General features: G+C 55.8%; 1 protein-coding gene across 3 annotated transcripts in view; it reads left to right on the forward strand.

Moving 5' to 3' along the window:
* The window catches only part of MRC2 (mannose receptor C-type 2), a 56,666-nt gene that overhangs the window by 24,736 nt on the left and 7,313 nt on the right, over positions 1–24,617 (forward strand). For 2 of the 3 annotated variants that reach the window (XM_036116227.2, XM_036116228.2), the window contains exons 2-20: positions 7,912–8,313; positions 8,994–9,167; positions 9,348–9,512; positions 9,729–9,842; positions 10,233–10,376; positions 13,248–13,436; positions 13,591–13,745; positions 14,660–14,767; positions 16,972–17,087; positions 17,593–17,741; positions 18,330–18,547; positions 19,292–19,434; positions 20,530–20,632; positions 20,916–21,054; positions 21,166–21,201; positions 21,524–21,684; positions 21,784–21,851; positions 22,578–22,678; positions 22,973–23,115. In XM_036116227.2, coding sequence (XP_035972120.2) covers positions 7,912–8,313; positions 8,994–9,167; positions 9,348–9,512; positions 9,729–9,842; positions 10,233–10,376; positions 13,248–13,436; positions 13,591–13,745; positions 14,660–14,767; positions 16,972–17,087; positions 17,593–17,741; positions 18,330–18,547; positions 19,292–19,434; positions 20,530–20,632; positions 20,916–21,054; positions 21,166–21,201; positions 21,524–21,684; positions 21,784–21,851; positions 22,578–22,678; positions 22,973–23,115 — 2,828 coding nt within the window. Of the gene's footprint in view, positions 1–7,332; positions 7,551–7,911; positions 8,314–8,993; positions 9,168–9,347; positions 9,513–9,728; positions 9,843–10,232; positions 10,377–13,247; positions 13,437–13,590; positions 13,746–14,659; positions 14,768–16,971; positions 17,088–17,592; positions 17,742–18,329; positions 18,548–19,291; positions 19,435–20,529; positions 20,633–20,915; positions 21,055–21,165; positions 21,202–21,523; positions 21,685–21,783; positions 21,852–22,577; positions 22,679–22,972; positions 23,116–24,617 lie in introns of those variants that run through there. The other variant, XM_036116230.2, reaches the window with a different exon arrangement.

Consider the following 24,617-nt stretch of genomic DNA (forward strand, 5'->3'; position numbering starts at 1 on the left):
TCTTGGCTGGTGGCCCTGCGGCCCCTAGCTCTCCCTGGGATGACCCTTTGCCTCTGCATGGCCTGAGGAGGCTGAGGAGGGGGGCCGACTGCAGAGAGGCTCAGCAATGGCGCTCACCCTGCCATGCCCTGGAGGACCAAATGTGGTCAGCCCCCAGTGTTGGTCCCTAGGAGCGGAGCCAGGCTGGTCGCTGGGTCCCCTGGTCTCTGCTCCTGCCATTCCCCCACCTTGGCACATCCTCCTTTGTTCTTGTCCCAGCTGGTGCCTCTCGGGCTTTTGCTCGATATGCGTCCCATTCAGCAGATTTTATTGAGAGTCTGCTGAGTGCCAGGCACACTGCTAGAATTAACTTCCCCTCTGCTTCCTTCGGCACGATGTCTTTCACTTGTAATGGAGAGCAGCCGTCTTATCCGAGGTCAGACCTCTGGCTGCCTTCACTGCTGGACGGAGTCCCGGAAGCCGCTGGGACAGCTGAGAGGTTTGCTCCCGAGAGACAGACAGTTCTGAGCCTCTGCACTCAGCCTCAGGACTCCACCAAAGCATTGCGTGTACCTTACAGCAGATGGGAAAGGAAAAGAGGCCACAGTGACGGTCAACAAGGAGGGAGGAGATGTTAGCTACTCAGCGTCGGGCACATAGCTTTTAAAACCCGGTTGCCTCTGAGCACAGGCATAAATGTCCAGGGTGATGACCCGGATGTCTGAGAAGCAAGGAAGCGCGAACGTTGCAGCAGAATGATTCCTGTTAGATGTCAGTTACCTGGAAAATCCTTTCTGTCTGACACCTTCCCCCCTAGCCACGCAGTATGAATTGGACCTGGCAGTTCTGCACACTTGCTGATGTGTTGCTTGTAACTTTGTCATGGATTGCTTCGAGAGTTCTGCCCCTCCAGCCTCATTGCAAATGTCAGGAGGCCAGAGGCCGGATTGTTTAATTCCCCCCGTAGGACCAAGTACAGTGCTTCAGAAACGCGTGTCATCTGCATGAGTGAGAAAGCCTCCAGGGGAGCAGCCAGAAGGGTGATCAGGAGGATGGGGTGGAGATGTGGCCTCCAAGGCCTCCTCTGATAAGCTCGGGAGGCTCATTTGCTGGTCTGAGGGTCAGAGGGAATCCTGGAAGGACAGCCTCCGGGGAGTTAAGGAGGCTGGGAGAAAGTCTCTGGCTCCAAGACATAGGGTTGTGTGTTTGTCAGGATTCTTTCAGTTCCAAGGACAGAAACCCAGTGCAGACAAGCTCAGCACAACAGGGGAATGTGGCTGCAGATGAGCCCGAGTGTGATTCACAGGCTGGACGAAGAGCCACAGGAACACAGGGTCTGGGACTGAGTGTTCTGCACAGGACGACCCGCTTCCTCACCCTTCCATTGCTCAGCTGTGTCTCTTTCTGGAGTGTCTCCGTTCTTGTCTGTAGCAGGAAGGTCTTTTCCTCGTGGCAGGAAACATGGCCATTGGCAGCCCCAGTTTCACGATCTCCGCAGAGAGAGAAGACCACACATTCCAGGGGAGGCCTCCCATCAGCCCTGTTTGAGTTATGTACCCAATCACTGTGCCTGGGGGGTGGACACTCTTACTGGCCAGGAGTGAGACTTCGCGCCCACTCACGTAGCCAGAGCGCAGTGCAAGGAAATTATAAATAATAAGAAGAAGCGATGGGATGTTTGTTGGGCAGACAGAAACAAAGGCCAGAGACTAAGGGCAGTTCAGTGAGGTTCAAGGATTCTCTTACGATCCCCAGATCTTCCATGGGGAGCCCCGTGCCTACCAGACCATATGGTGATGGGTTGTTCTCTGTTGCTCACCACGGTACTCTCAGTGCCTGGCACCCTGCCTGGTACCTGTGAAAGTCTCAACACACAGTTGTTGAATGAATGAACTGATGGATGTGCTCAACGCACAGTTCCCTGCCTGGTTTCATTCATTTATTTGTTCATTTATTGAACGAAAACCTAAGGAGCCACACAGTCTGGTGCACGGCACTGTGCTGGGCATGGGGTGGTTGCCAACAAAATGCAGGTCATCTTTGTCCTTGATGAGGGACATACCACATCCCTAGTGAGGGGCATTTCCACTCCCTGCAGCGACACCCGATGCTTCCCAGGCATGTGGAGTGAGGCTACGGGGTGGGTAAGACCGGAGGGGTCCTTCGCAGGACGGGGGCGCCAGGCGTCTGTGCCCCGAGCTCCCTCTGCCGCTTCATGTGTGCGCTGGCTGAGCACGGGGGTGCGAAGAAGACAGTCTGTTCTCAGAACGCCTTTGTGCCCTTCCATCTCCCCCTTAGCATTTCCCCCTCGGCCAAGGCTGGGCTTGATCTCTTCCTGCATTGGGCCCTGGAGAAAGAGCCTCCTTTCCGCGAGGGCCCAGGCACACCTCTAGACTTTGGGTGGAAAATGCTCTCCCAAGAGCCTCCCCCGGCCCCTAGCTTGGCAGAGTCCCCGGGATCCACCTCCCAGAACCCTCCTCAGCCTCCCCTTTGCTTTGTAGCTCTCCTGCACTCCTCCCCTCAGCTCCCAAATTCCTTGTTCTTTTCTCATTTGCTGCCAAGGCAGTTCTTCGACTTGCATTCTTCACCCCTGCCTCCTCCAGACCCTCATTGTCTTCAGAGAGCCTCCCTGCCCCCAGAAGGCTCAGCTCCCTCCTACGCCCCCAGACACCTGGATTTTAAGGGCTTGTTTGCCTCATGTCCTGCGGTGTCTGAACCCACTGTTCTTCTCTAACTAGGACAGTGCTGTGTGTTTCCTCATGGCCCCAGCGTTGCCTGGGACGTGCCCCACGCATAGTAGGCACCCCAGGAAGATCTGTGCATTTGAACCCAGAACCTAGGACATCAGAGGAAGGAGGGAACTTGCAGCCATGATTCATGTGGCAGAGGAAGAAATAGGCCTTGAACAGTACTGCAATTGGGTGTCCTAATCTCTTCCCCTCTCTGGGCCTCAGTTTCCTTATCTGTCAAGTGAGGGGCAGGTGGCCTGATCCTGGGACTGTCTCTTCTGACTGGCACAGACCTCTTTCAGACCCTTCATTTGCTGCTTATTACGGCTGCGCAGCCTGGTTGGACTGGTTCAGCCCATGTGTGGGTTTTCTGGTTGCGGCGGGGGGAGCGAGGGTTCTACCCCCTGGGCTGCTGTGGGCTCCTGTGACGTTTTGGGGCTGCACTGTCCAGTCCCATCTCTGAGAAACATCTATAAAAGCAAGCACTGTTTTCTCCCTTTTCCGGTCCCAGGCCCTTTCCCTACCCCCTGCCGAGGGCTACTCTCTGTTACCACCGACTGTCCTCACTGGAAGGGAGTTTCTGAGAATCAAATACCCAGTCCTTAGAGGAGGCTTAGACAGTCCTGGATCAAGTCCTGGGGCCAGTTTATGGCTCTAGAGGGTGGCTGGAAAGGAAGGAGCAGGTTGAGGGGAGGGGGCAGAGAGGACCCCCATGCTGGTGTTGAAGAATATAGCGGACCAATGTCCCTGCCCCACCAGCCTCCTTACCATGGTGTTTTATTTTTTTATTTTTTAAATATTTATTTATTTATTTATTTGAAAGAGAAAGAGAGAGCACGCACACAAGTGGGCAGAGGGACAGAGGCAGAGGGAGAAGCAGGCTTCCCGCTGAGCAGGGAGCCCAATGAGGGGCTCGATCCCAGGACCCTGGGATCATGACCTGAGCCGAAGGCAGATGCTTAATGACTGAGCCACCCAGGCGCCCCTACCATGGTGTTTTAAGCGCTAGGTGACAGGAGCTGTGGGGCCTCTGTTTTAGGAAAATTAATTTGGCAGCTGGGACAGGGAACAGAAAGATTGACGAATTGGTTGTGATCATTACCTAGGCAGGAGATTCACTCATTCATTCATTCGTTCATTCATTCACGTGTTCATCCAGTATTTATGAAGCACTACTGTGTGTCAGTCAGAATTGTAGGTGCTTCGGATGCGGTGGTGGGAAAGACAGAGAGTCCTTGGGAGCTTATGAACCGGAGGAGAGACACACAAAATAGAAGCATGTCAGATAACGAGTTCTGCTTCTGGAAATTGCAGGGTAGCTTGCACCAGTCTAACTCTCTGGCCAAGGGGACTTATAGACAAAGGATGTAATATAAAATACCATGGTTTGAGAGCAATTAAAAACAGCCAGATGCTGGGGAGGAAACTGTCTCTAAAAGAAAAGAAGCAGATGGGGTGAGGGGTTTATTTAAGCAGTGACTCCCCCTGAGAGCACTGCCCCATTTGAGGACCTCAAACAGAAAGTGGTAGTCCTACTGGTCACTGTTTAGGGCTACCAGAAAAGCTAAAAATCAAGAGGGAAAATCCTGGCAAGGAAGGAGCCATAACGGTGTTCTCTTACCAATTCTCCTCAAATCCTTGGCAACTAATAAACTGTGCCTGGGCGGGGTGAGGCATTAAGAAACCCGCCAAGAAAACAGAAGAGAGGCAGAGGTTTCAGATGCTGCCTGGTGCTGAGGGAACAGAGTCTGGAATTCACGTTCCACCAAGTTAGAGGGGCTTGATCATTGCCTAAGGTTTTCCTTTGAAACTCCAGAAGGGTCTCACCTTATGATTAAACCCAAGGCTAACAGCCGCACCCTAAGACTAAAGGCAAACCAAAACAACCCCACCCTAGTAAAGCCTAAAACCAAGCTTCTACAGGATCAAGATGATCCACCAGTAATTTAACTGCCTGCCAGAACAAAACCCAACATTCTTTGTAGGAAGATAAAAAAAATCCAGACTCCCTGTAACATGTCATTCACAACATCCTGTATACAATAAAAAAAAAAATCCAGACTCTTTATAACATTATCCATAATGTCCAGTATGTAACAAAAATTACTAGACATGCAGGCAGCTGGAAAAATTGACCCATAATCAAGAGAAAAAATAGTCAGTAGACAAACACAGATAACCCAGATGTTGAAAAAAAATCAGATAATAATAAATATTGTGAAGAGAACTACAATCCAACAATATGAAAGAGAGTAACTGGGTGGCTACTTTAGATGATGTCAGAAGGGGTTCTTTAAAGATGGGACGTTTGGGGCGCCTGGGTGGCTCAGTCGTTAAGCGTCTGCCTTCGGCTCAGGTCATGATCCCAGGGTCCTGAGATCGAGCCCCGCATCGGGCTCCCTGCTCCGCGGGAAGCCTGCTTCTCCCTCTCCCACTCCCCCTGCTTGTGTTCCCTCTCTCGCTCTCTCTCTCTCTCTGTCAAATAAATAAATAAAATCTTTAAAAAAAAAAAATAAATAAATAAAGATGGGACGTTTGGAGCGCCTGGATGGCTCAGTCAGTTAAGCATTCAGCTCTTGATTTTGGCTCGGGTCATGATCTAAGGGTCCTAGGATAGAGCCCCGTGTCAGGCTTCGCACTCAGTGGGGAGTCTGCTTGAGGATTCTCTCCCTCTCCCTCTGCCCCTCACCCTGCTCGAGCACTCGCATGTGTGCTCTCTCTCTCTCTCTAAAATCAATCAGTCAATCCTTAAAAAAAAAATAAAGATGTGACTTTTTTGAAAAGTGAAATACCAGGCAGAGGAAACCGTGCAAGGGCCTTGAGGCAAGAAAGTACCAAGCCTGGGGTGCTTGCGACTCTTGGATTTGGGGTTGTGAGTTGGAGCCCCACGTTGGGTGTAGAGATTACTTAAAAAAAAAAAAAATCTTAAAAAAAAAAAGGAAAAGAAAAGAAGGAAGTACCAATCCCTGTTCAAGGAAGGGCAAGGAGGGCAATGTGACTTGAGCGAGGGGAAATAGTGTGATCCAGGATCAGACTGGTAGGCAGAACCACACCATATGGGATCTGTGGCTCATGGTAAGAAGTTTGAATTTTATTTGAAGAGTGATGAATTGCCTTTGAAGGGCTTTAAGCAGGAGGGAGACTTACAGGAAACTTATATTAGGGAATAAGCTATTTACCACCAATAAGTTATATATATTTTTGTCATTGGAATTCTGGCTTTGTTTATGGTATTTTTTTGCCATGAAAAAGATTATGTCACTGAATTCATCACTGTTTCCTTTATGACTTTCAACACTCCAATATCATTTTTATAAATTTTTGGTACTTTGGGGCACCTGGGTGGCTCAATCATTTAGGTGGCTGCCCGGGATCCTGGGATCAAGCCCCGCATCAGGTTCCCTGCTCAGTGGGGAGTCTGCTTCTCCCTCTCTCTGCCCTTCCCCCCCTGCCCCCGCTCATGCTCTCTCTCTCTCTTTCAAATAAATAAAATCTTTAAAAATGTATATATATATAAAAATAAAAATAATTTTTTTGGAAACTTATTTACATCTTTTAAAAATCATCCTGGCTGGCCATGGAGAACAGATTAAAGAAGGATGATAAGGCCATGGTGGAACAGAAGGAGCTTGAGGTTTGGACTCCGAAGACCGGGACCAAATTTCAGCTCCATCTCTGACTAGCCTCGTGACTGGTCAAATCATTTCACTACCCTTAGTCAATTTCTCTGCATGTAACATGGAAGAGTAATCATCGTCATGGCAACAACAGTAATTTACAGTGCTCTTACCGTGTGCCAGACCCTGTCCCAAACACTTGACATGTAGTCTCTCATTTAATCTTCATGGTAGTCTGATGAGGAAATTGAGTCAGAGACAGGTAATGCAACTTGCCCAAGTCACGAGCTGGGGTTTGAGCCCTGGCAGTCAGACTCATGCCTTCAAGACATGGAAATTATCCTGAGGGGCTAGCGGCTAATGGTTGCAAAGGGACGTTCTGTGTGTGTTGTGTACTTCAGCGGCAGCCTGGGAGCAAGTAGAAGGTGCTGAGACGTGGGTGTCAGGCCTGGGTTTGCTTCCTGGCTACGTGACACTGAGCAGGTCACTTCTCTAAACTAACCATGTTTCTCTTTTTTATCCTTCCCACCCTCCCTCCCTTCCTTTCTTCCTTCTCTCCTTCCTTCCTTCCCCTCCCTCCCTCCTTCTCTCTCCCAGCTTTACTGAGATAAAATTCACATATCAAAGAACTCGTCCATTTAAAATGTACAATTAATTGGGTTTTACTCTATTCACAGAATTTGGCAGCTATCACAACAATCTAACTTTAGAACATTTTCATCACCCCAAAAGAAACCCTGTACCCTTTAGCAGTCCCATTCCCATCACCCTCAGCCCAGCCCCAGGCAACCACTATCTACTTTCCATACATTTACGTCTCGATTTCTTAATCTGTAAAGTCAGCGTGCTTGGGCGCAGGTTGGATTCCTCTGCCTTCCCTGGAGTGTCTGCACAGTGAGGTGATGGGTGACACGATGCAGGATTGGGGGATGCCCTATATAGAGCTAAATGCTGCTTACAAAGTAAGGTGTGACGTGGTTATGGGAGGCGTGAACAGTTGGATTTGGGGGGGTGTGTGTTGGGAAGATTCTGGAAGTCAGGAAAGGAATCGCTTCTCGGCCTTTTGGCTAAGATCAAGTGTAGAAGTCAGGAAAGGAAGGAGCCAGGGGAGCTGAGGGGCAAAGGGGAAGAACAAGACAGATGATGGCAGGCCAGAGAGGAACTTCGGTGGGAAAACCACTCTATGTCACGGAGATTGGGATAAAGTTGCAACGTGCCGCGTGAGGTTAGTACCTCCACTGCTCCTCCTAAGACCTTTGGAAAAGCATACAGTACGCAGCCTGCCATGTGGAGTTGGGTTTGCTTTTGCAGGTGGGACGGAGGGCTGAGTGCTGCCTCTAGGTTGAGCGGGGCGCTAGAGCTGAGGCTGGCCATGCAGGCTCGGCTCTCTGGGCACAGGAGGGTGGCACTGCGTCTCCCCCCGACCCCCGAGTGTTGGGGGTGAGGACTGAGTGATTTACCATATGAGAGAGGGCTCACAACCCAGCGCCAGGCTCACGGGCAGCGTCTGAAGGTGGCACTGGCCATCGGGAGCCACCAGCCCAGAGAGCCCCTGTGATGGCTTCGTGTCCCGCCTTCCCTTCCAGAGCCCAACGTCTTCCTCATCTTCAGCCACGGACTGCAGGGCTGCCTGGAGGCCCAGGGTGGGCAAGTCAGAGTCTCCCCAGCCTGCAACGCCAGTCTCCCTGCCCAGCGCTGGAAGTGGGTCTCCCGAAACCGGCTCTTCAGCCTGGGCACCATGCAGTGCCTGGGTACAGGCTGGCCGGGCACCAACTCCACAGCCTCCCTGGGCCTGTACGAATGTGACCGGGAGGCACTGAATCTTCGCTGGCACTGTCGCACGCTGGGTGACCAGCTGTCCCAGCTCCTGGGGGGTCGCAGTGGCAACACGTCCAAGGCTGGCGGCCCCGAGCGCGGCGACCAGACCCGCAGTGGCCAGTGGCGCATCTACGGCAGCGATGAGGATCTGTGTGCGAGGCCCTACTATGGTGAGAGGCTGCTTGCGGGGAAGGGGTGGGGCCCCCCGGTGTCGGGAGGCCTGGAGCCACAGAGAGACAGACGCAGGAGTGACGGGGCCTTTGGCCTCTGCTGACCTTTGGCAGCCCTATCTGTAATGGCAGTGGGAAGCATGTGGGAATAATTAAGAAAATAAACTTCCAAGCATTTATTTTTAAGACACTACAAAATGACTATATGCTTGTAAAGACCTCAAACGGTACAAAAGTGTATAATGTAAAATTAAATGAAAATTCCCTTCCAGGCCCGCACTCCAGGGTAGACCCCAGAGTAACTCCCATAGGTGTCTTGATCCCCATTTTGCAGGGGTGACCGGGGACCCGAGTCACCCAGTGCGGGGCTTTTCATGGTGGACAGCTCCGTCCTGGGGGTCCTTTTCCTGTAAGACATCCTGAGTTCTGAGATGGAACTAGGGGGGAGGGGCAGCTGGATTTTTGGACAGGCTTTACGGGGAACCCCTTCCCAGCCCTATGGGATGCGCGGCGGGGCCTCTCCCAGGCTCCTGCGCTGACCTAATGGCAGAGGGAGACTTTAAAGCCTTAGGCACCACTTTGTCGTTAGCATCCCTGGGACAGGGGATTTTCCCTGAGGGCGGAGGGAGGCGGGCAGCCTCTGGGGTCCAGACGCCAAGGGACCGGCTCCCTTCCTGCAGAGGTCTACACCATCCAGGGGAACTCCCACGGGAAGCCGTGCACCATCCCCTTCAAGTATGACAACCAGTGGTTCTACAGCTGCACCAGCACGGGCCGTGAGGACGGGCACCTGTGGTGCGCCACCACCCAGGACTACGGCAAGGACGAGCGCTGGGGCTTCTGCCCTATCAAGAGTGAGAGCGGGGTGGACCGGGTGGGCCAGGGCGGCTCCCGGCGGGAGGCTGACCTTCAGGGGCCTCGGGGCGGGTGGAGGAACTTTCGGGACCGGGGTGGTAAGATGCCCCTCCTCGTAGCCCGGAGCAGCATGTGTGAGGGTCTCTGCACTCCTTGAGGGACTGTTGTCGTGGTGGCAGGTAATGACTGTGAGACCTTCTGGGACAAGGACCAGCTGACTGACAGCTGCTACCAGTTTAACTTCCAGTCCACGCTGTCGTGGAGGGAGGCCTGGGCCAGTTGCGAGCAGCAGGGGGCAGACCTGCTGAGCATCACTGAGATCCACGAGCAGACCTACATCAACGGTGAGGTGGCAAGGCACTGGGGGGGAGGGGTGCTGGGCCTGACCCCCAGGGGCACACCGGGGTGGGGGGGCGGGCAGGAGCCTGAGACCCGCTCCCCATCTTCGGAGGGCCCCGAGCCCTTTCTGCTGGTGGGGCAGGGAGGCCACTGGTGGGGGGCAGAGTGAGAGGGCTGAGGTTGGGGCGATCCCCTCCTCACCGTGCCTGTCCTGCGGTCAGGGCTCCTCACTGGCTACAGCTCCACACTGTGGATTGGCCTTAACGACCTGGACACCAGTGGAGGCTGGCAGTGGTCCGACAATTCGCCCCTGAAGTACCTCAACTGGGAGAGCGGTGAGGCCTGGGGTTCGGGGTGCAGGGCGGCCTGGGGGCTGCAAAGGCCTTTGGCCTCTTTATTCCTCCTGGTGCCCTGGTCCAGTGGTGTGGGGCGGGGCGGTGGGGCAGGCCCCCCACTCCACCTCCCCCGCTCCTGGACTGGGCCCCACTAGAACCCGATGCCCTCTCCTCGGGGCGCAGGGCTTGGGGAGCGGGCAGGATTTCAGGCCTGGCCAGGGAGGCGTCGGCCCGTACCGGGGCTGGGTGGAGGGTTCCAGACCACGTGGGCCGGGGGTTGGAGGAGAGGCAGCGAGCCCCACCCCGAGAGCAGGAGGCTCCGAGGAGCGCCCAGGGGCCGGGGTGTGAGTTCCTCTCTCCTGGGGTGCTGGCGCCCTGCCCTCCCCACAGATCAGCCGGACAACCCGAGCGAGGAGAACTGCGGGGTGATCCGCACGGAGTCCTCGGGCGGCTGGCAGAACCGTGACTGCAGCATCGCGCTGCCCTATGTGTGCAAGAAGAAGCCCAACGCCACGGCCGAGCGCCCGCCTCCGGGTGAGCCGAGCCCAGGGCCTGGCGCGGGGGCGGGGAGGGGCCCCGGGGCCGTGGCACGAGGGGACTCTGAACCTCTCTGGCTGAGGGACAAGTGGAATGCTCCATTAACTCTTCCCGAGAACGTTCATCGAGAACTGTGTTAAATGCTGGCAATTCACACTGTCCTCGCAGTAGTCACACTCTGCTGGAGGGTGACAGACATCTCAACACACAATTAGAATAGCCTGAGTCCTGAGCCATTATAAAAATATGTGTAATCAATGTTAGAGGAGAAGAAATACCTAGAGAAGAAACTGCATAAGCTCCTGGGAGTTAAGAAGGGTTTCGTGGAAATGACATTTGATCTGGGCCTTTGAAGTTGACTGTAAGTTTAAAAAGTCATGAAGAGGTATGAGGGAAGGGCATTCCTGGCAGAGGGAAGGGCATGTGCAAAGGCGTAGAGGCATGGAAGTATGCAGCAGCTTTCAGTCTGGTGAGCATTGCGGTCTGGTCGGAGTCTAGACTCTAATCCCTGAAAGTGTGGTTTTCCGAGGAGCAGCATAGCATCCCCTGGGAGCCGGTTATAAATGCAGAATCTCAGCCCCCGCCCCCTCACCTGCACTTCCTAAGATCCTCACCCCATGCATGTGCAGGTGCAGCCGGGATGCGCTGGCTGAGAGGGCGTGCGGAGGAGAGCAGTTCAGAAAGGCAGGTCACAGCCAGTCCCCGGAGGGTCTTGGCTGCTGGGTCCAGTTTGGGTGGGGCCAGGTAGGCTGTGGGGAGCCTCTGCAGGTTTTTTTTTTTTTTTTTTTTTTAAAGATTTTATTTATTTATTTGAGAGAGAGAATGAGATACAGAGAGCATGAGAGGGGGGAGGGTCAGAGGGAGAAGCAGACTCCCTGCTGAGCAGGGAGCCCGATGTGGGACTCGATCCCGGGACTCCAGGATCATGACCTGAGCCGAAGGCAGTCGCTTAACCAACTGAGCCACCCAGGCGCCCCTCTCTGCAGGTTTTTAAGCCAGGGAGTGTCTTGCTCCCATTTGTGATTCACAGAGATGGCTCTTGGGGCCTATGGAGGAGGTTGGGGCAATGGGCACAGCACTGCTTTGGGGACCGTGACCCTCCCTGGTATGTGGCTTTGGGCAAGCAGCTCGGTCTCTGAGTGCAAATCGCGAATAAACTCCGACCCCTTGCAGGGTTGTTGTAAGTCTGGAGACCTGGCCTGGCCCTAAGGAGCATGCCCATCGGTGGCAGAGGATGTTTATCAGTGTCGGTTGGAAGGGCTACTCTGGTAGTCCAGTAACCATGGGAACGGTGAAGAGGGAGTGTTGTTATTGTTTTTTTTAAACAAGGAAAATACGTCAAACCCAGAAAAAATCCACAGACTCACAGAAAGTAAAGAGCTAACAGAGAGAGACCATTAAAGTATTGCCAGAGATTGATTTAGGGCCACCACCGGCCACTGCTTTCTCTCCTCCTCTCCTAAGGGGTCAGGAGCAAAGGTTTACAACATTGGCGCCCCGCATCTAGAGCACCTCAGTTCTAGGAGGGAGTCTGTGGCAGGCACCAATTCTAGGTCTTCTCAGAAGCTGCTTTTCGAAGGAAGGAGGGCCCCCCTTCGGGCAAGCCTAGCCTATCCGTGGCCCCCTGCAGGCCTGGCCCCTCACCAAGTCCTCTGTCCCCAGATCTTCCCAGTGTGACCGCTGTTGGGGGAAGTCTCCTGTGGGGCCTCATGGATCTGCAGATACGTCTGTGGCCGTGGATTGTCTCTCCCATCCCACTCTGAGCGGTTTTTTGGATGGGTTCTGCCTTCTGGGTCTCATCACACAAGGCATGTCATTCCAAAGGCAGACACCATTGTGCCCCCAAAGCATCCACATTTCCTGAGTTTCCCTCCACCCAACAGCCAAAGAAGGCCCCCTCGGGTCTGAGCTTGGGTTCTGTCTGTGGCGGCAGCCTTGGGTCTTAGCTGGGGAGGCTGAGGAGATGATTGACAAGCCTGAGCCCAGGAGCGAGTCTGCTCAGGCTCAGCCCTCCCCACTTTGCCGGGCCTCCGAGAAACAGGATGCTGGACCCTGGAACGTCTCGCAGAATGGAGTGGATCCCAGAATCCCAGTCTGGGGTGATGCTTCGAGTGGGCACATGCTTTCCCTCCTGGCCAGGCAGAATCCTGCCCAAGCCTGACATTGTGGGTGGTTCAGTGAAGTCTTGTTTTCTCTTGCCAAGGCCCAAGTGAGGGCTTGTTTGCTTCAGCTGCTCTGGGACCCCAGTCCTAGACAGTGAAGTTGAAATGCATGGAAGCAGGGGTGAGGAAGAGCCCGTTACTGGTGGGTTTCACAGCCCTGAGTGGAGCCCAACGGGTCAGGGAAGGAGCAAGAGGGGAAATCCCCGCTAAGGGATTCCTTCCAGTCGGCAGTGACTTCCTGGGCCGCTGGCCTGGTGGGCCCTGCTGCCCCATCCCTTCATCCTGGACTGCCAGCGTCAGCACCAAGTCCACACTCAATATGTGCTATTTTAGGCAGCGACAGTGGTTTCATTTATTAAGCAAGGTGGACACAAGCGAAGTTTGAATCTAGAATAGGAAACCCCATTTAGGGAGGAGGAAACTGAGGCTCCCAGGGCTGGTCTGACCTGAGTCCCCCCCCACCATCTCTTTCTGAAAGCCGCCCCCCCTCGCCGGAGGGGCCGTCAGTCCTGTCTTGGGTGAAATCTGCCACCACCTCCTGGGGCTCTGCCTCTGGGCGTCCAGCCTCCCTGGAGGGTGTGGTCTTTTCCCATCGGTTGGCCCGGGCTGATCCAAAACAGGTGTGCGGACGAGGGGACACCCGGCGGGTCGGGGCACCCGGGCTGGGCGGCTCGTTCCCTGACCTGTACCTGGTGGGTCTCTGCAGACGTGTGGGCCGACGTGAAGGTGGAGTGCGAGCCCAACTGGCAGCCCTTCCAGGGCCACTGCTATCGCCTGCAGGCCGAAAAGCGCAGCTGGCCCGAGTCCAAGAAGGCGTGTCTGCGGGGCGGGGGCGACCTGCTCAGCATCCACAGCATGGCCGAGCTGGAGTTCATCACCAAGCAGATCAAGCAAGGTGAGGGGCTGCTCGTCCACGCTCCCGGGCCCGAGGGCAGGGCCTCCTCAGTGCCCGTCCTGTCCTGCCCGAGAGGTCCTGGGGCCATCTCTCCGTCCGCCGCTGGTGGCCCAGGCTGACCTCTCCGTGCGCTCTCTCCCCCTCTCTCCCCCAGAGGTGGAGGAGCTGTGGATCGGCCTCAACGACTTGAAACTGCAGATGAATTTTGAGTGGTCTGATGGGAGCCTTGTGAGCTTCACCCACTGGCACCCCTTTGAGCCCAACAACTTCCGGGACAGCCTGGAGGACTGTGTCACCATCTGGGGGCCGGTGAGAACCCCCTCTCCCCAGCCTCCTGGGGCCACCCTGGCTGAAGGAGTGCTACTGTCAGTTCCTGCCTCCAAACCACCCCCCCATTGCCTCTCAGAAGCCCCCACTTGCCCACCAACCCCTTCCCTTCCACGTGGAGAGATTGCCAGGGTCTGAATCCTCCCCGCCCCCGGCTAGCTGGCTCACCTTGGGCAAGTCTCTTAACCTCTCTGTGCCTTGGTTTCCTCATCTGTCAATGGAACACTAATAGCGCCGACCTCAGAGGGTCATTGGGAGGATCAAAGGGGCCTGAGGATGCTGCCTGGCACCATCTTGCTCTGCCAACTGCTCTCCCCCCTCCCCCCCAGCAGGTGGCTTTGGAAGCCGCATTTTATGGGCCTGCTCCTTCGGCAGGGCTGCCCTGTGCGGCCCGACCCAGCCCAGGGGCCTGTCTCCTCCCGACATGATGGGGTGGTGACTGTCTGCCGCAGCTTTGGCTCACATGCCCTGTGGGTAGATGAAGGAATTGCTGGAGGGCTTCAAGCAGACGTGAGACCCTTTAAAAAGACAAAGTCAGAGGGACAGAGTACCGACTCCAGGGACAGAGAGGACATTCTGCAGTGAGATCCTGCAAACAGTGCCAGGACTATGGTGCTAGAGCCATCTGGCATAAGGGATGCTATTTAAAAATTTATAAACAATTATTTGTTGGGTGTCTGCCACATGCCAGGCATTCTCCTGGGGGCTGGGACACAAACACCCTTGCCCTCTGGATGGAGCTGAAGACAGACAAACTGCTGGCTAGGAGACGGAGGACACAGGCCAGCCTGGAACACACAGAGCTCAAGTTGGAGGCAGGGGCAGGTCTAAAAATCAGGTTCACCAAAGGCTTTGGGGGAGGGGGGCTGAGACGCTCCCTCATCCTGTGTCCCTAGGAAGGTCGTTGGAATGATAGTCCCTGCAACCAGTCCTTGCCGTCCATCTGCAAGAAGGCAGGCCAGCTGAGCCAGGGGACGGCCGAGGAGGACCATGGCTGCCGGAAGGTGAGGGTGCTTCTGGAGCTGCCCCTGGGTGCGGCCACCCAGAGGGGCTCCCTGGGGAGGGAGGGGGCAGATGGAGTCCCGCAGCCCCCCACGGCATCCTCCCTTGCTTGGCACATCCCTTCTTCCTACTCTCCAAACTGCTCTGTTCCAGAAAGGGTGACACTGGATGAGGTGGGGTGTGGTAGGGTGGGGGCTGTTGGGAGGAAGCAGAGCTCCCCACCCCCACTCTGCATGAAGAAGCTGCTTCCCAGAGGCAGCAGAGAACAGGAGGTGGGTGTGGGCAGGCCTCCAAGTCATCACCTGAGTGAGGCTGCCGGGGTGCACCCCAGTCCTGCTTTGCCACCTCTGTCTTTGCTGACACACACCATGCCATCTGATAGAGCGTGCGCTTGTCTGTCTCGTCTGGAGGAACGAGGCCATTCTGGTGTCGCCTTCCTTGTGTTCCTAGCCCCAGGGGCTTCCAGACCGTCACGGAGGGAGGGGATCAGGACTGACTGGGTTAGTGGGGCAGTGCATGTATGAACGAGGATGTGGGTGGGTGATGGACCCAGGCTCTCCCTCACAGGCCCCCCCCACAACCTGGCCCTCAGCCAAGCAGCCGTGTAAGTGGTGTGGCTGAATATGGGGAGGTCGCTCAAAAAAGACACTTTATGGTGTTTTGGCCCCTGATGGCTCCATCTGCCAAGGCCACGCTCCTGCCAGCCCCTTGCTGCCAGTCTGGCTCTTCATTGTGTTTCCCTTTGGAGTAAGCCCCCTTACCGCACCCCACCTCACATGAACTCCAAGCTCTCCCCCAGGAACAGGGGCCTGAAACAACAATGGGCATGACCTGCAGTGGGGAGGTGGGGAGGAGAGAGAGCAGACAGGGGCCCTGCTGAAGTGTCCGGGGGGCCAGTGTGGGCAGGGACTGCCCCAGGGGCTCTGTCCTGTCCTGGGTGAGCTGGGGGTAGGGGAGTGAGGACGAGTGACTAAATGCCGTGGCACCAGGGCCACCTGAACTGTGTGTGCAGTGTTGAGCAGCCCCGGTTAATACCCTGGGAGAGCTGGGATCTTAGCACAGCCCTACCACTCCCCCGTCCCTGGTATCCAACCCCCCTCCCCGCCCCCCAGCTTCACTTTTGCTCTGGCTCCTGCCCAAGGGGCTGTGTCTCTTTCCCAACCTTGAATCTACCCCAAGGCTTCCCATCTCAAGGGCTTCTGGAGGTGAAGGCCCTGGCAGGCACCTGGTGTCTCTTAGGAGGAGCAGGGCTGTGGTGAGGACAGGCGTAACCTTTGTGGTGCGGGTTCAAGTCCGGGCTCCACCTTGTACTGTCTGTGTGTAAAGTCCAGTCACTTAATTTCTCTGAGCCTCAGTTCCTCTTTTGAAAGGCAGGAGCAGGGCGCCTGGGTGGCTCAGTCGGTTAAGCGTCTGCCTTCGGCTCAGGTCATGATCCTGGGGTCCTGGGGTTGAGCCCTGCATCGGGCTCCCCGCTCAGCAGGGAGTCTGCTTCTCCTTCTCACTCTCCCTCTCTCTCAAGTAAATAAATAAAATCTTAAAAAAAAAAAAAAAAAAAAGAAAGAAAGGCAGGAGCAGAGAGCTCAGGGTGTGGTCCAAGGGGAGAAGGGTCTGTTGGGTGAAGCTTTGCCTGGTCTCATGGGGGTCTGATGGTAGAGAGCCAGCCGCTCAGAGCAGTGGTCTCTTCCAAAGCTTTGCTGCTCCCCGCGGAGGGTCTGTCCCGCAACCCCAGGCTAGGCGCACCCTCCGCTCACTCTACCTTTTCCAGGGCCCGAGGATTACCTGGTCCCTCCACAGCCTGGCAGCTCTTCCAGCATTTCAGCTCTGGTTTCTCAGCCAACTGGCAATTTTCCCACTGTGACTCTTGGTTTAAATGCCCAAGAGAGGAGTCCAGTGAGCCAGTCATCTTGCTTCGCCAGCCCACAGGCAGGTCACTGGCTACCTCCCGATCAGCCACCCTTGGGCCATGCATCCACCTCTGGTCTGGCAGTTGTGGGTGATGGTAGGGAGGGGAGTGTGAGGTGATAAGGTACAGAACAGAGCATGGGAAGAACCATCTCTGGTGTCAGACCAGTCCCCTCTGTCCTGGGCCCCAGCCTGCAGCACATTCAGGGATGCCTTCGATGGCATCCCCCGCCCCAGGCTTTCTGGATGAGGGAGGAGAGTCCTCCCCACAGACATCCCTCTTCTGCCCACTCTCTCGAGCCAGGGTTGGACATGGCACAGCCCATCCTGCTACTGGCTGGGAGAGGACCAAGTCACCTACAGCGAGGCCCGGCGCCTATGCACCGACCACGGTTCTCAGCTGGTCACCATCACCAACAGGTACAGGACGGGGCACATACCCAGACCAGCCCTCATGCCTGTCCTGGCCTAATGTGGCCCCTCCACCAAACGGGGTGGCGTTCTGCCATCAAGCGCAGAGGGCCCTGAGTCCTTGGAGCCTCAAATGGCTCCAGGGCCTTTTTCTAGTATCGTCCCAAGAATGATTCCCGTTTATTAAGTGACCCCACTGTGGGGCAGGGCCTGGGCAGGGGCAGGAACAAACAGGGGCCCTGCTGGTGCAGGCTGGATGCCCAAGAGAGGCCTTGCTGTGTCTGTTTCTACTTTCTTCTCCGCCAGGCATGGAGATGCAGGCAGGACAGGGGGAGCTCGGTTGCTGTGTGTCAGCTCTAGGGTCCCCGCAGGCCCCCACTTACCTCAGCAAGTCACTGATTGGGTACAACACCCAAGCTCCTGGGGCAGGGCATCTGGCCTGTGGCCCAGGGTAGCATGGTGGCGGGGGAGGTTGGGCCTCGAGCTCCCTGCCTGACCGGCTTCTCTCCCACAGGTTTGAGCAGGCCTTTGTCAGCAGCCTCATCTACAACTGGGACGGCGAATACTTCTGGACCGCCCTGCAGGACCTGAACAGCACCGGCTCCTTCCGCTGGCTCAGTGGGGATGAGGTCATGTACACCCACTGGAACCGGGACCAGCCTGGTGAGCCCCTCCTCCGCGGCACTCAGTCAGCCCCCTCTTTGACGTTCCTTGGGGAAGCCAGGAGGCCATATGGGCCTGCCCCCCGCCGGGACCGAGTCCCAGGGCCTCCCAGTAAACCAATCATTGGTACAGTGTGGTAGAGTAGTTAGGAGCTCAGGGTCTGGGGCCAAACCGCCTGGCACATCTTTAAGCCTTAGTTTCCCATCTGTCAACCGAGGATAACGGTGCTTTCCTCATGGGGCTGATGTGAGGCTGAACTGGATGAACAGACGTGACGTGCTTAGAGTAGCGCGGGCGCTGGCGATCAGGATCATTGCCATTTCGCGTTCATTGTCTCTTGTAGCCTTTTCAGTGACCTGATGAGGCTGATGATAAAACAGCCTCAGAGAGGTTAAGCCACTTGCCTAAATCTCACAGGAGTAGGCGCAGAGCTAGGACTCTGCCTCCATGCCCTTCAGGTCCCTGCAGAGCCGGCCAAGCTGGTCACCAGTGTGGGGGCCGAGGCCGGGGTGGTGTCCTGTGGGGGACCTGGGGGAGGGCCGGACCACGAGTCCTCAGGCAGCGGGTCTCCTGCTCCCCCCCCTCCAGGGTACAGCCGTGGGGGCTGCGTGGCCCTGGCCACGGGCAGCGCCATGGGGCTGTGGGAGGTGAAGAACTGCACCGCCTTCCGGGCTCGCTACATCTGCCGGCAGAGCCTGGGCACGCCAGTGACGCCCGAACTGCCTGGGCCGGACCCCACGCCCAGCCTCACCGGCTCCTGTCCCCAGGGCTGGGGGTCGGACCCCAAACTCCGCCACTGCTATAAGGTAGGCAGCCTGCTGGTGTGGGAGGGGGGAAGAGGAACAAGAGCAAAGAAACAGCTCACAGGCAGGTCACTGCCGGGGTCGAGGGCAGCCCCAGTGGGGCCCAGCCACAGTCCGGGCAACTGGGCCCCAGAGACACTGCTTCCCCACAGCAGACTGCAGACAGAGGTAAGTTCTGATGACACTCTTGCCAGTGGAATCTCAGGTCTGGTACATCGTAGGTGCTCACTGAACAGGAGGAATTGAAAAAAACAAACAAACATAGAGATAATCAGTTTCAGAGGTTCCCAAATGTTGGGGCTGGGCTGGCTGCTTTTCAAAATCACCTGGGCAGCTTGATAAAAATAAATTCCAGGCTGCCATTTTGGGGACTGGGATTCACTAGGTTGGGGCAGGACCCAGTTCTCTGATTTTTAAACTCTGCCGGGTCTGGGAGCCACTAACGTAGTCCAGGGTCTTTTATGACATGAGGAAACTGAGTCCAGGGAGGGGAAGGGACTTGCCCACAGCAAACTGTGGCTCCCCTGGGAGGAGAGCCCAGGTCTTGGGCTGGTTCAGGGGTCTGGGCAGGGGGTGTTCTCTAGGAGCTGGCTCCCCTCCCCTGGGGCTCATTCTCTGATGAGCAGGATTGTCTTAGCTAGCCTGCACCCCTGTCCTGTGAGGCCCCAGCCCTCCTCCCTACTGCTGTCATGGGAGGGCAGGTGGACCAGTAGGGACAGCTTAGACACCTGGACTTTGTTCCTGTAGGTGTTCAGCTCAGAGCGGCTGCAGGACAAGAAGACCTGGGTGCAGGCCCAGGGGGCCTGCCAAGAGTTGGGGGCCCAGCTGCTGAGCCTGGCCAGCTATGAGGAGGAACATTTTGTGGCCAACATGCTCAACAAGATCTTCGGGTACTGAGCCTGGGGCAGTGGCCTGCATGCACCTGTGTGGGCTCTTGGTTTTGCTGGGCACAGGGCAGGGGGCAAGGTGAAGGTGCCCCCAGGGAGGCCTGTCTGAGGGCTCAGAATGACCTGTGTATCCGCAGCGAATGCCAGGACCCTCCTGTCCTCCCTCAGGGAGCCCTGGTCTCCCCGGTTGCTCACCGGTGTCAGGGAACCAGCAGTGCCCCCCTCAGACTCACGGTCTTTTACAAAAGTAACTGCCCTCCCCATGCCTCCTCCATGGCAAAATCTGATCCAAGTCGAGCGCCCCTCGCCCCCAACACCATTCCCATAACAGCCCACTCTCCTCAACAAACAGCCTTTCCTGAGAGACAGGAGGAGAAAAGCTACAAAAATGAGCATCTGCCCCTGAGGGTCCCTCCAGGACCCCATGTCTGTCCTGTGGGCCTCCTATGACACCCAGCACCTATAATCCCTTAGCACTGGAAAAAACCCGAGTGGATCCAGGCTTCCCGAGATCTTAATTCCCAGGGACGTGTCTTTCCAGCAAACATCAAGATTACATTATTTGACTAGTAATTGTAGCTCTCATCGATGGCCTCTCACCATGTCTCGGGTACTGCACTAAACACTGAATCCTCATTGGGTCTCTTCTTCAGCCCTAGGAAGTAGACATTATCATGGACCGATGTGGGCTGATAGAGAGGTTGGGTTATTTGCCCGCGGTCAGGGAGCCGCTCCACGGGCGAACCGGCGCTGGAATCTGCTGCTATCTGATTCCAGAGCCCCAGGTCTATGCTCCATCTCCATCGACTTACTAAACTCCCTGAAGTGAAAACCTAGTCTTGCTGGCAGGGCAAACCCCACTCATAGGGAAGCCAGGGAAGGGAGCCAGGCCACCCACCCCCAGTGAGCTGGGCGCCTGGTCCAGCTAGGTCAGTTCTCTCTGGGGAGAGAACTTTTTAAAGGTGGCCCCAACAGTGTATTGCCGGTGAGTGTGAAGCCCAGATGGAGAGGCCCCAGGCCCTTGGGACTGCCCTGGTCACCCGCACCTGCTCCTCTCATCCCCATCTCTTCTGTCCCCACCCCCGCGTTGTGCTGAAGTGAATCAGAGCCCGAGATCCACGAGCAGAACTGGTTCTGGATCGGCCTGAACCGTCGAAACCCGGGAGCGGGGCAGAGCTGGCGCTGGAGCGACGGCCTTGGGGTGAGCCGGCCTAGAGGGGGCGGGTCAGGAGGTGGGCGGGGCCCGGGTAGGCGCGGCTTGGGGTGGGCGTGGTCCTTCGAGGGCGGGACAGAGCCTGGCGGTGGGCGAGGTATAGCCGAGTTACAGGGTCTTTGGCCAGAGCCCGCAGGTTAAGAAAAGGGGGGCGGGGCGTCCAGCCCGGGTTGGGGGTTCGCAGCTCAGGCCCGGCCTTTTGTACGTCTGTTCTGGGGACGCGGAGGCCTGCGCCTCGTGCCTGACAACCTTCTCCCACTCCGACCTCCAGTTCTCTTACCACAATTTCGACCGGAGCCGGCACGACGACGACGACATCCGGGGCTGTGCAGTGCTTGACCTGGCCTCGCTGCAGTGGGTGGCCATGCAGTGCGAGACGCAGCTGGACTGGATCTGCAAGATCCCTCGAGGTTGGGTGGGATGGTGCTGGGAAACGGGGAAGGGGGCGAAGGGCGGCGGGGCCCGGAATCCAGGGGAGGGTCTCCTTCCCTGCAGCGTCTCTGTCCCTGTTGTCCCTGTAGGCAGAGACGTGCGGGAGCCCGACGTCAGCCCACAAGGTAAGGCCCCCCCCCGGGCCTCCCTGCTCTCAGTGGCGTTCGGGAGAGGGTGAGGGGCGTCATCTCCAGGGCAGGGCCTGGCCGGGATGGAACAAAAGGAGTTAGGGGTTTGAGCTGAGAGAAGGGGAACCGGGGCGCCTGGAACCCTGTCGGCCTCGTCTCCAAGCAGGGGCAAGCTTGGGCCTGGAGCGGTGTCTGCCCGAGGGGCCTAGGGTTTCGCAACCCACCTCTGCCTGCCCTTGGACCCGCCTGGGCCTTGGCTGCAGGGCGAGCAGGCGACCCCTGCCTGGCCGCCGCTCCCACGCTCACACTGCCCCCGCAGGCCGGCTGGAGTGGCTGCGTTTCCAGGAGGCCGAGTACAAGTTCTTCGAGCACCACTCCACGTGGGCTCAGGCGCAGCGCATCTGCACGTGGTTCCAGGCCCAGCTGGCCTCCGTGCACAGCCAGGCTGAGCTGGACTTCCTGGGTCACAACCTGCAGAAGGTGAGCACCCCAGTGACCATGGGCCAGCGGGCAGGGGAGGGTAGGCCTGGCGAGAGGAGAGGCCCTGCCAACCCTTATCTGCCTGACTGGTTTCCCCAGTTGTCCCCGGGCCAAGAGCAGCACTGGTGGATTGGCCTGCACACTGCAGAGAGTGATGGGCGTTTCAGGTAGGAGCCTTCCAGGGTCAGCAGGTGCGGGAGGGAGCGGGTGCCTGGATGGCCAGCCACGACCCCAGATAGGAGCTAGGGAGGCCGCCCACAGAGACTGATAGACCTGGATTTGAATCCAGCTCCGTTCCTCCCTGGCTGTGTGGCCTTGATCAATGACTTAACCTTTGTGGGCCTTGATTTTCTCATCGAAAAATGAGCATAATGAGGCCTGCCTGGTAGGATTGCTCTGAGGATTAGAAAAAAGGTATGTGAAGTCCTTAGCACAGCATCCAGTACATAATTGGGCACCAAATAATGGCAGCTCCTATTATGCCGAGGCCACTCATGAATAAGGCCCCCTCAGGACATGGGCAAGAACATATGATGTCCTCCAGAGGGGCCTCTTTGTGTTCAGTACCCACCTGCCATGCATGAGGGGGCTCGAGGCAGGAGGGACCAGGAGCACATGCATATCTGAGCACACTGTTGCCCTTGGACCTCTACCCTGGGATTCTTGGACTTTTCTAGTTAGAGAATGAGTGCCCAGGGAGGGCTGGACCTTACCTGGACGCACCAGGTCTTTGGGTCCCCAGTGATCTGGAGCTCAGTAGCCTCACTCTCAGCCTATAGCCAGTGAGCCCTTGGACTCGGGCCCTGCCCTGCCCCCCATCTCGGTGGCCTTCATTGCTGTATACAACGGAGGTTGGGCCCAGGGCGAGTCATCTCTGTTCCGTGTTGTTGCAGGTGGACAGATGGTTCCATCATAAACTTCATCTCCTGGGCACCCGGTAAACCTCGGCCCATCGGCAAGGATAAGAAATGTGTATACATGACCGCCAGCCGAGGTGAGGGCGAGGGCGGGGCACAGAGAGTGCAGAAGCTGGGGGGAGGGTTGACGTTGGGGGCAGTGCGGTGAGCTGGGGCAGGCCCATCAGTCTCTTCTCATTCTCTTTTTTCCCACAACCCAAGAGGGGCTAGACCCAGAGAGGGGGCCTGTCCCCATGATCCAGCAGCCACAGAGGACTGGAGTTCGGAGCTGGACACGGGCACCTGATCCCCATGTCCTCTTCTTAGGGCATGAGGCAAGGGTGCTGCTGGCCCTGCCCTGTGCTAGAGTGACTGCCCTACTCTTTCTGCAGAGGACTGGGGGGACCAGAGGTGCCTGATGGCCTTGCCCTACATCTGCAAGCGCAGCAACAGCACTGGAGAGCCCCAGCCCCCGGACCTGCCGCCCACAGCCCTGGGGGGCTGCCCCTCTGGTTGGAACCAGTTCCTCAACAAGGTAGGAGGTGGGGAGGGGCCACCCAGTAGAGTCAGGGGAGAGGATGTGAATGTAGGAAGGCCAAGCTTCAGGAGTCCTGGCCTTTTGGCAACATCAAAGTCATGGCCTCTTGCCTACTTGGCCCCAGTGCCAGGGCCAGACTCCTGGGAAAGTAACTTTGTATAGTGCCCTTGCTAATCTACCAGGGAAGGAGGGTGTCCACATAGTTTGGTGAGTTTTCTAGATTAGTCGCCACACATTTTGATAATGAACTCCTATTAGGAAAACACAAGATTGAACATACAAAATATGTGTGTCTACATTATATATGTGTGTGTAAATAAATATATATTTACTTCTGTACTAATCGACTAATGTTATATATAGTAAACTGTGCATAAGAACAAAAGAATATAAAGCATGAGATAAAGATTGAAAAAGTATTTTTTTTAAAAGATTTTATTTATTTGAGAGAGAAAGCGAGCATGAGCAGGGGGGAAGGGCAGAGGGAGAGGGAGAGGGAGAAGCAGACTCCCCTCCTGAGCACAAAGCCCAACATGGGGCTTGATCCCAGGACCCTGAGATCATGACCTGAGCCGAAGGCAGATGCTTAACCGACTGAGCCACCCAGGCGTCCCTGAAAAAGAGTATTTTTAAGTTTAAAAAACTTTTCTTATTAGTGGTATGAGAAAAGTACTCAAAAATGATCAATTATAATAATTATCATCTTTAAATAATTTAAATAAGAGCAAGGTGATTGCATATATTTCATTCTTTTTAAAAAAATTTTGGTCTGACACTTTGTGATTTGGGACTTCACAGGTCTTGTCTGAAGTTCGAATTACTTTAAAACATGGGTTTAATGGTTATTGTAGATGAAAAAGTTGCCTCACAAAGACAAAATATCAAAATGGAAAAGGTCGGCCTTTGTGGGCTGGGCTTTCTTAATTTTTCAGTCCTTCTACCAATGAAACAAAGGTTTTAGTGTAAAAATCGGCTAGTACATTTCTGCATTCTAAACCAATCTGCCTCACAAACTAATCAGAAGACCTGATTTAAGGCGCTTTAAGAACAAGTATTTGGAAGATTTTTTGAAACCTTTAGGAAATTCTTTTCCCAAGGGTTTTGAGCATGCAGATGGGAAAGTTGGGGGCAGTAACATTAATCTGAAGGAAGACGTTTCTAGACATGTCTGCAGAATGTTCCTTCTAGAGGGTGAGCTTCTTTCCCAAAGTGGTTACTTTTGCACTCCTGGGCAGATTGATCAGACCTGATTAGATCGTCATTGTTTTTATCCGGTGGCTGACAAGAGCTTGTCCCAGGAAGAGAGGAGCACTATTTTCTTGTTAATGCTGGCATCACGAGTCTGAGCCCCAATCCGTGCTTTCTTTGCGATAAAACCACTGAGCCGGATTGTGAGGATTAGATTAGTTAACACTAGCTCATATAATCCGTAAGTCTTTGTCCTGCGTTGGAGGGTAGCCAGCCTCTTAGTGTCATGGAGCTCTTACTGTCTTCAGAAT

Source organism: Halichoerus grypus, chromosome 2 (genome assembly GCF_964656455.1).
Source record: "Halichoerus grypus chromosome 2, mHalGry1.hap1.1, whole genome shotgun sequence".
Classification (NCBI taxonomy): Eukaryota; Metazoa; Chordata; class Mammalia; order Carnivora; family Phocidae; genus Halichoerus; species Halichoerus grypus.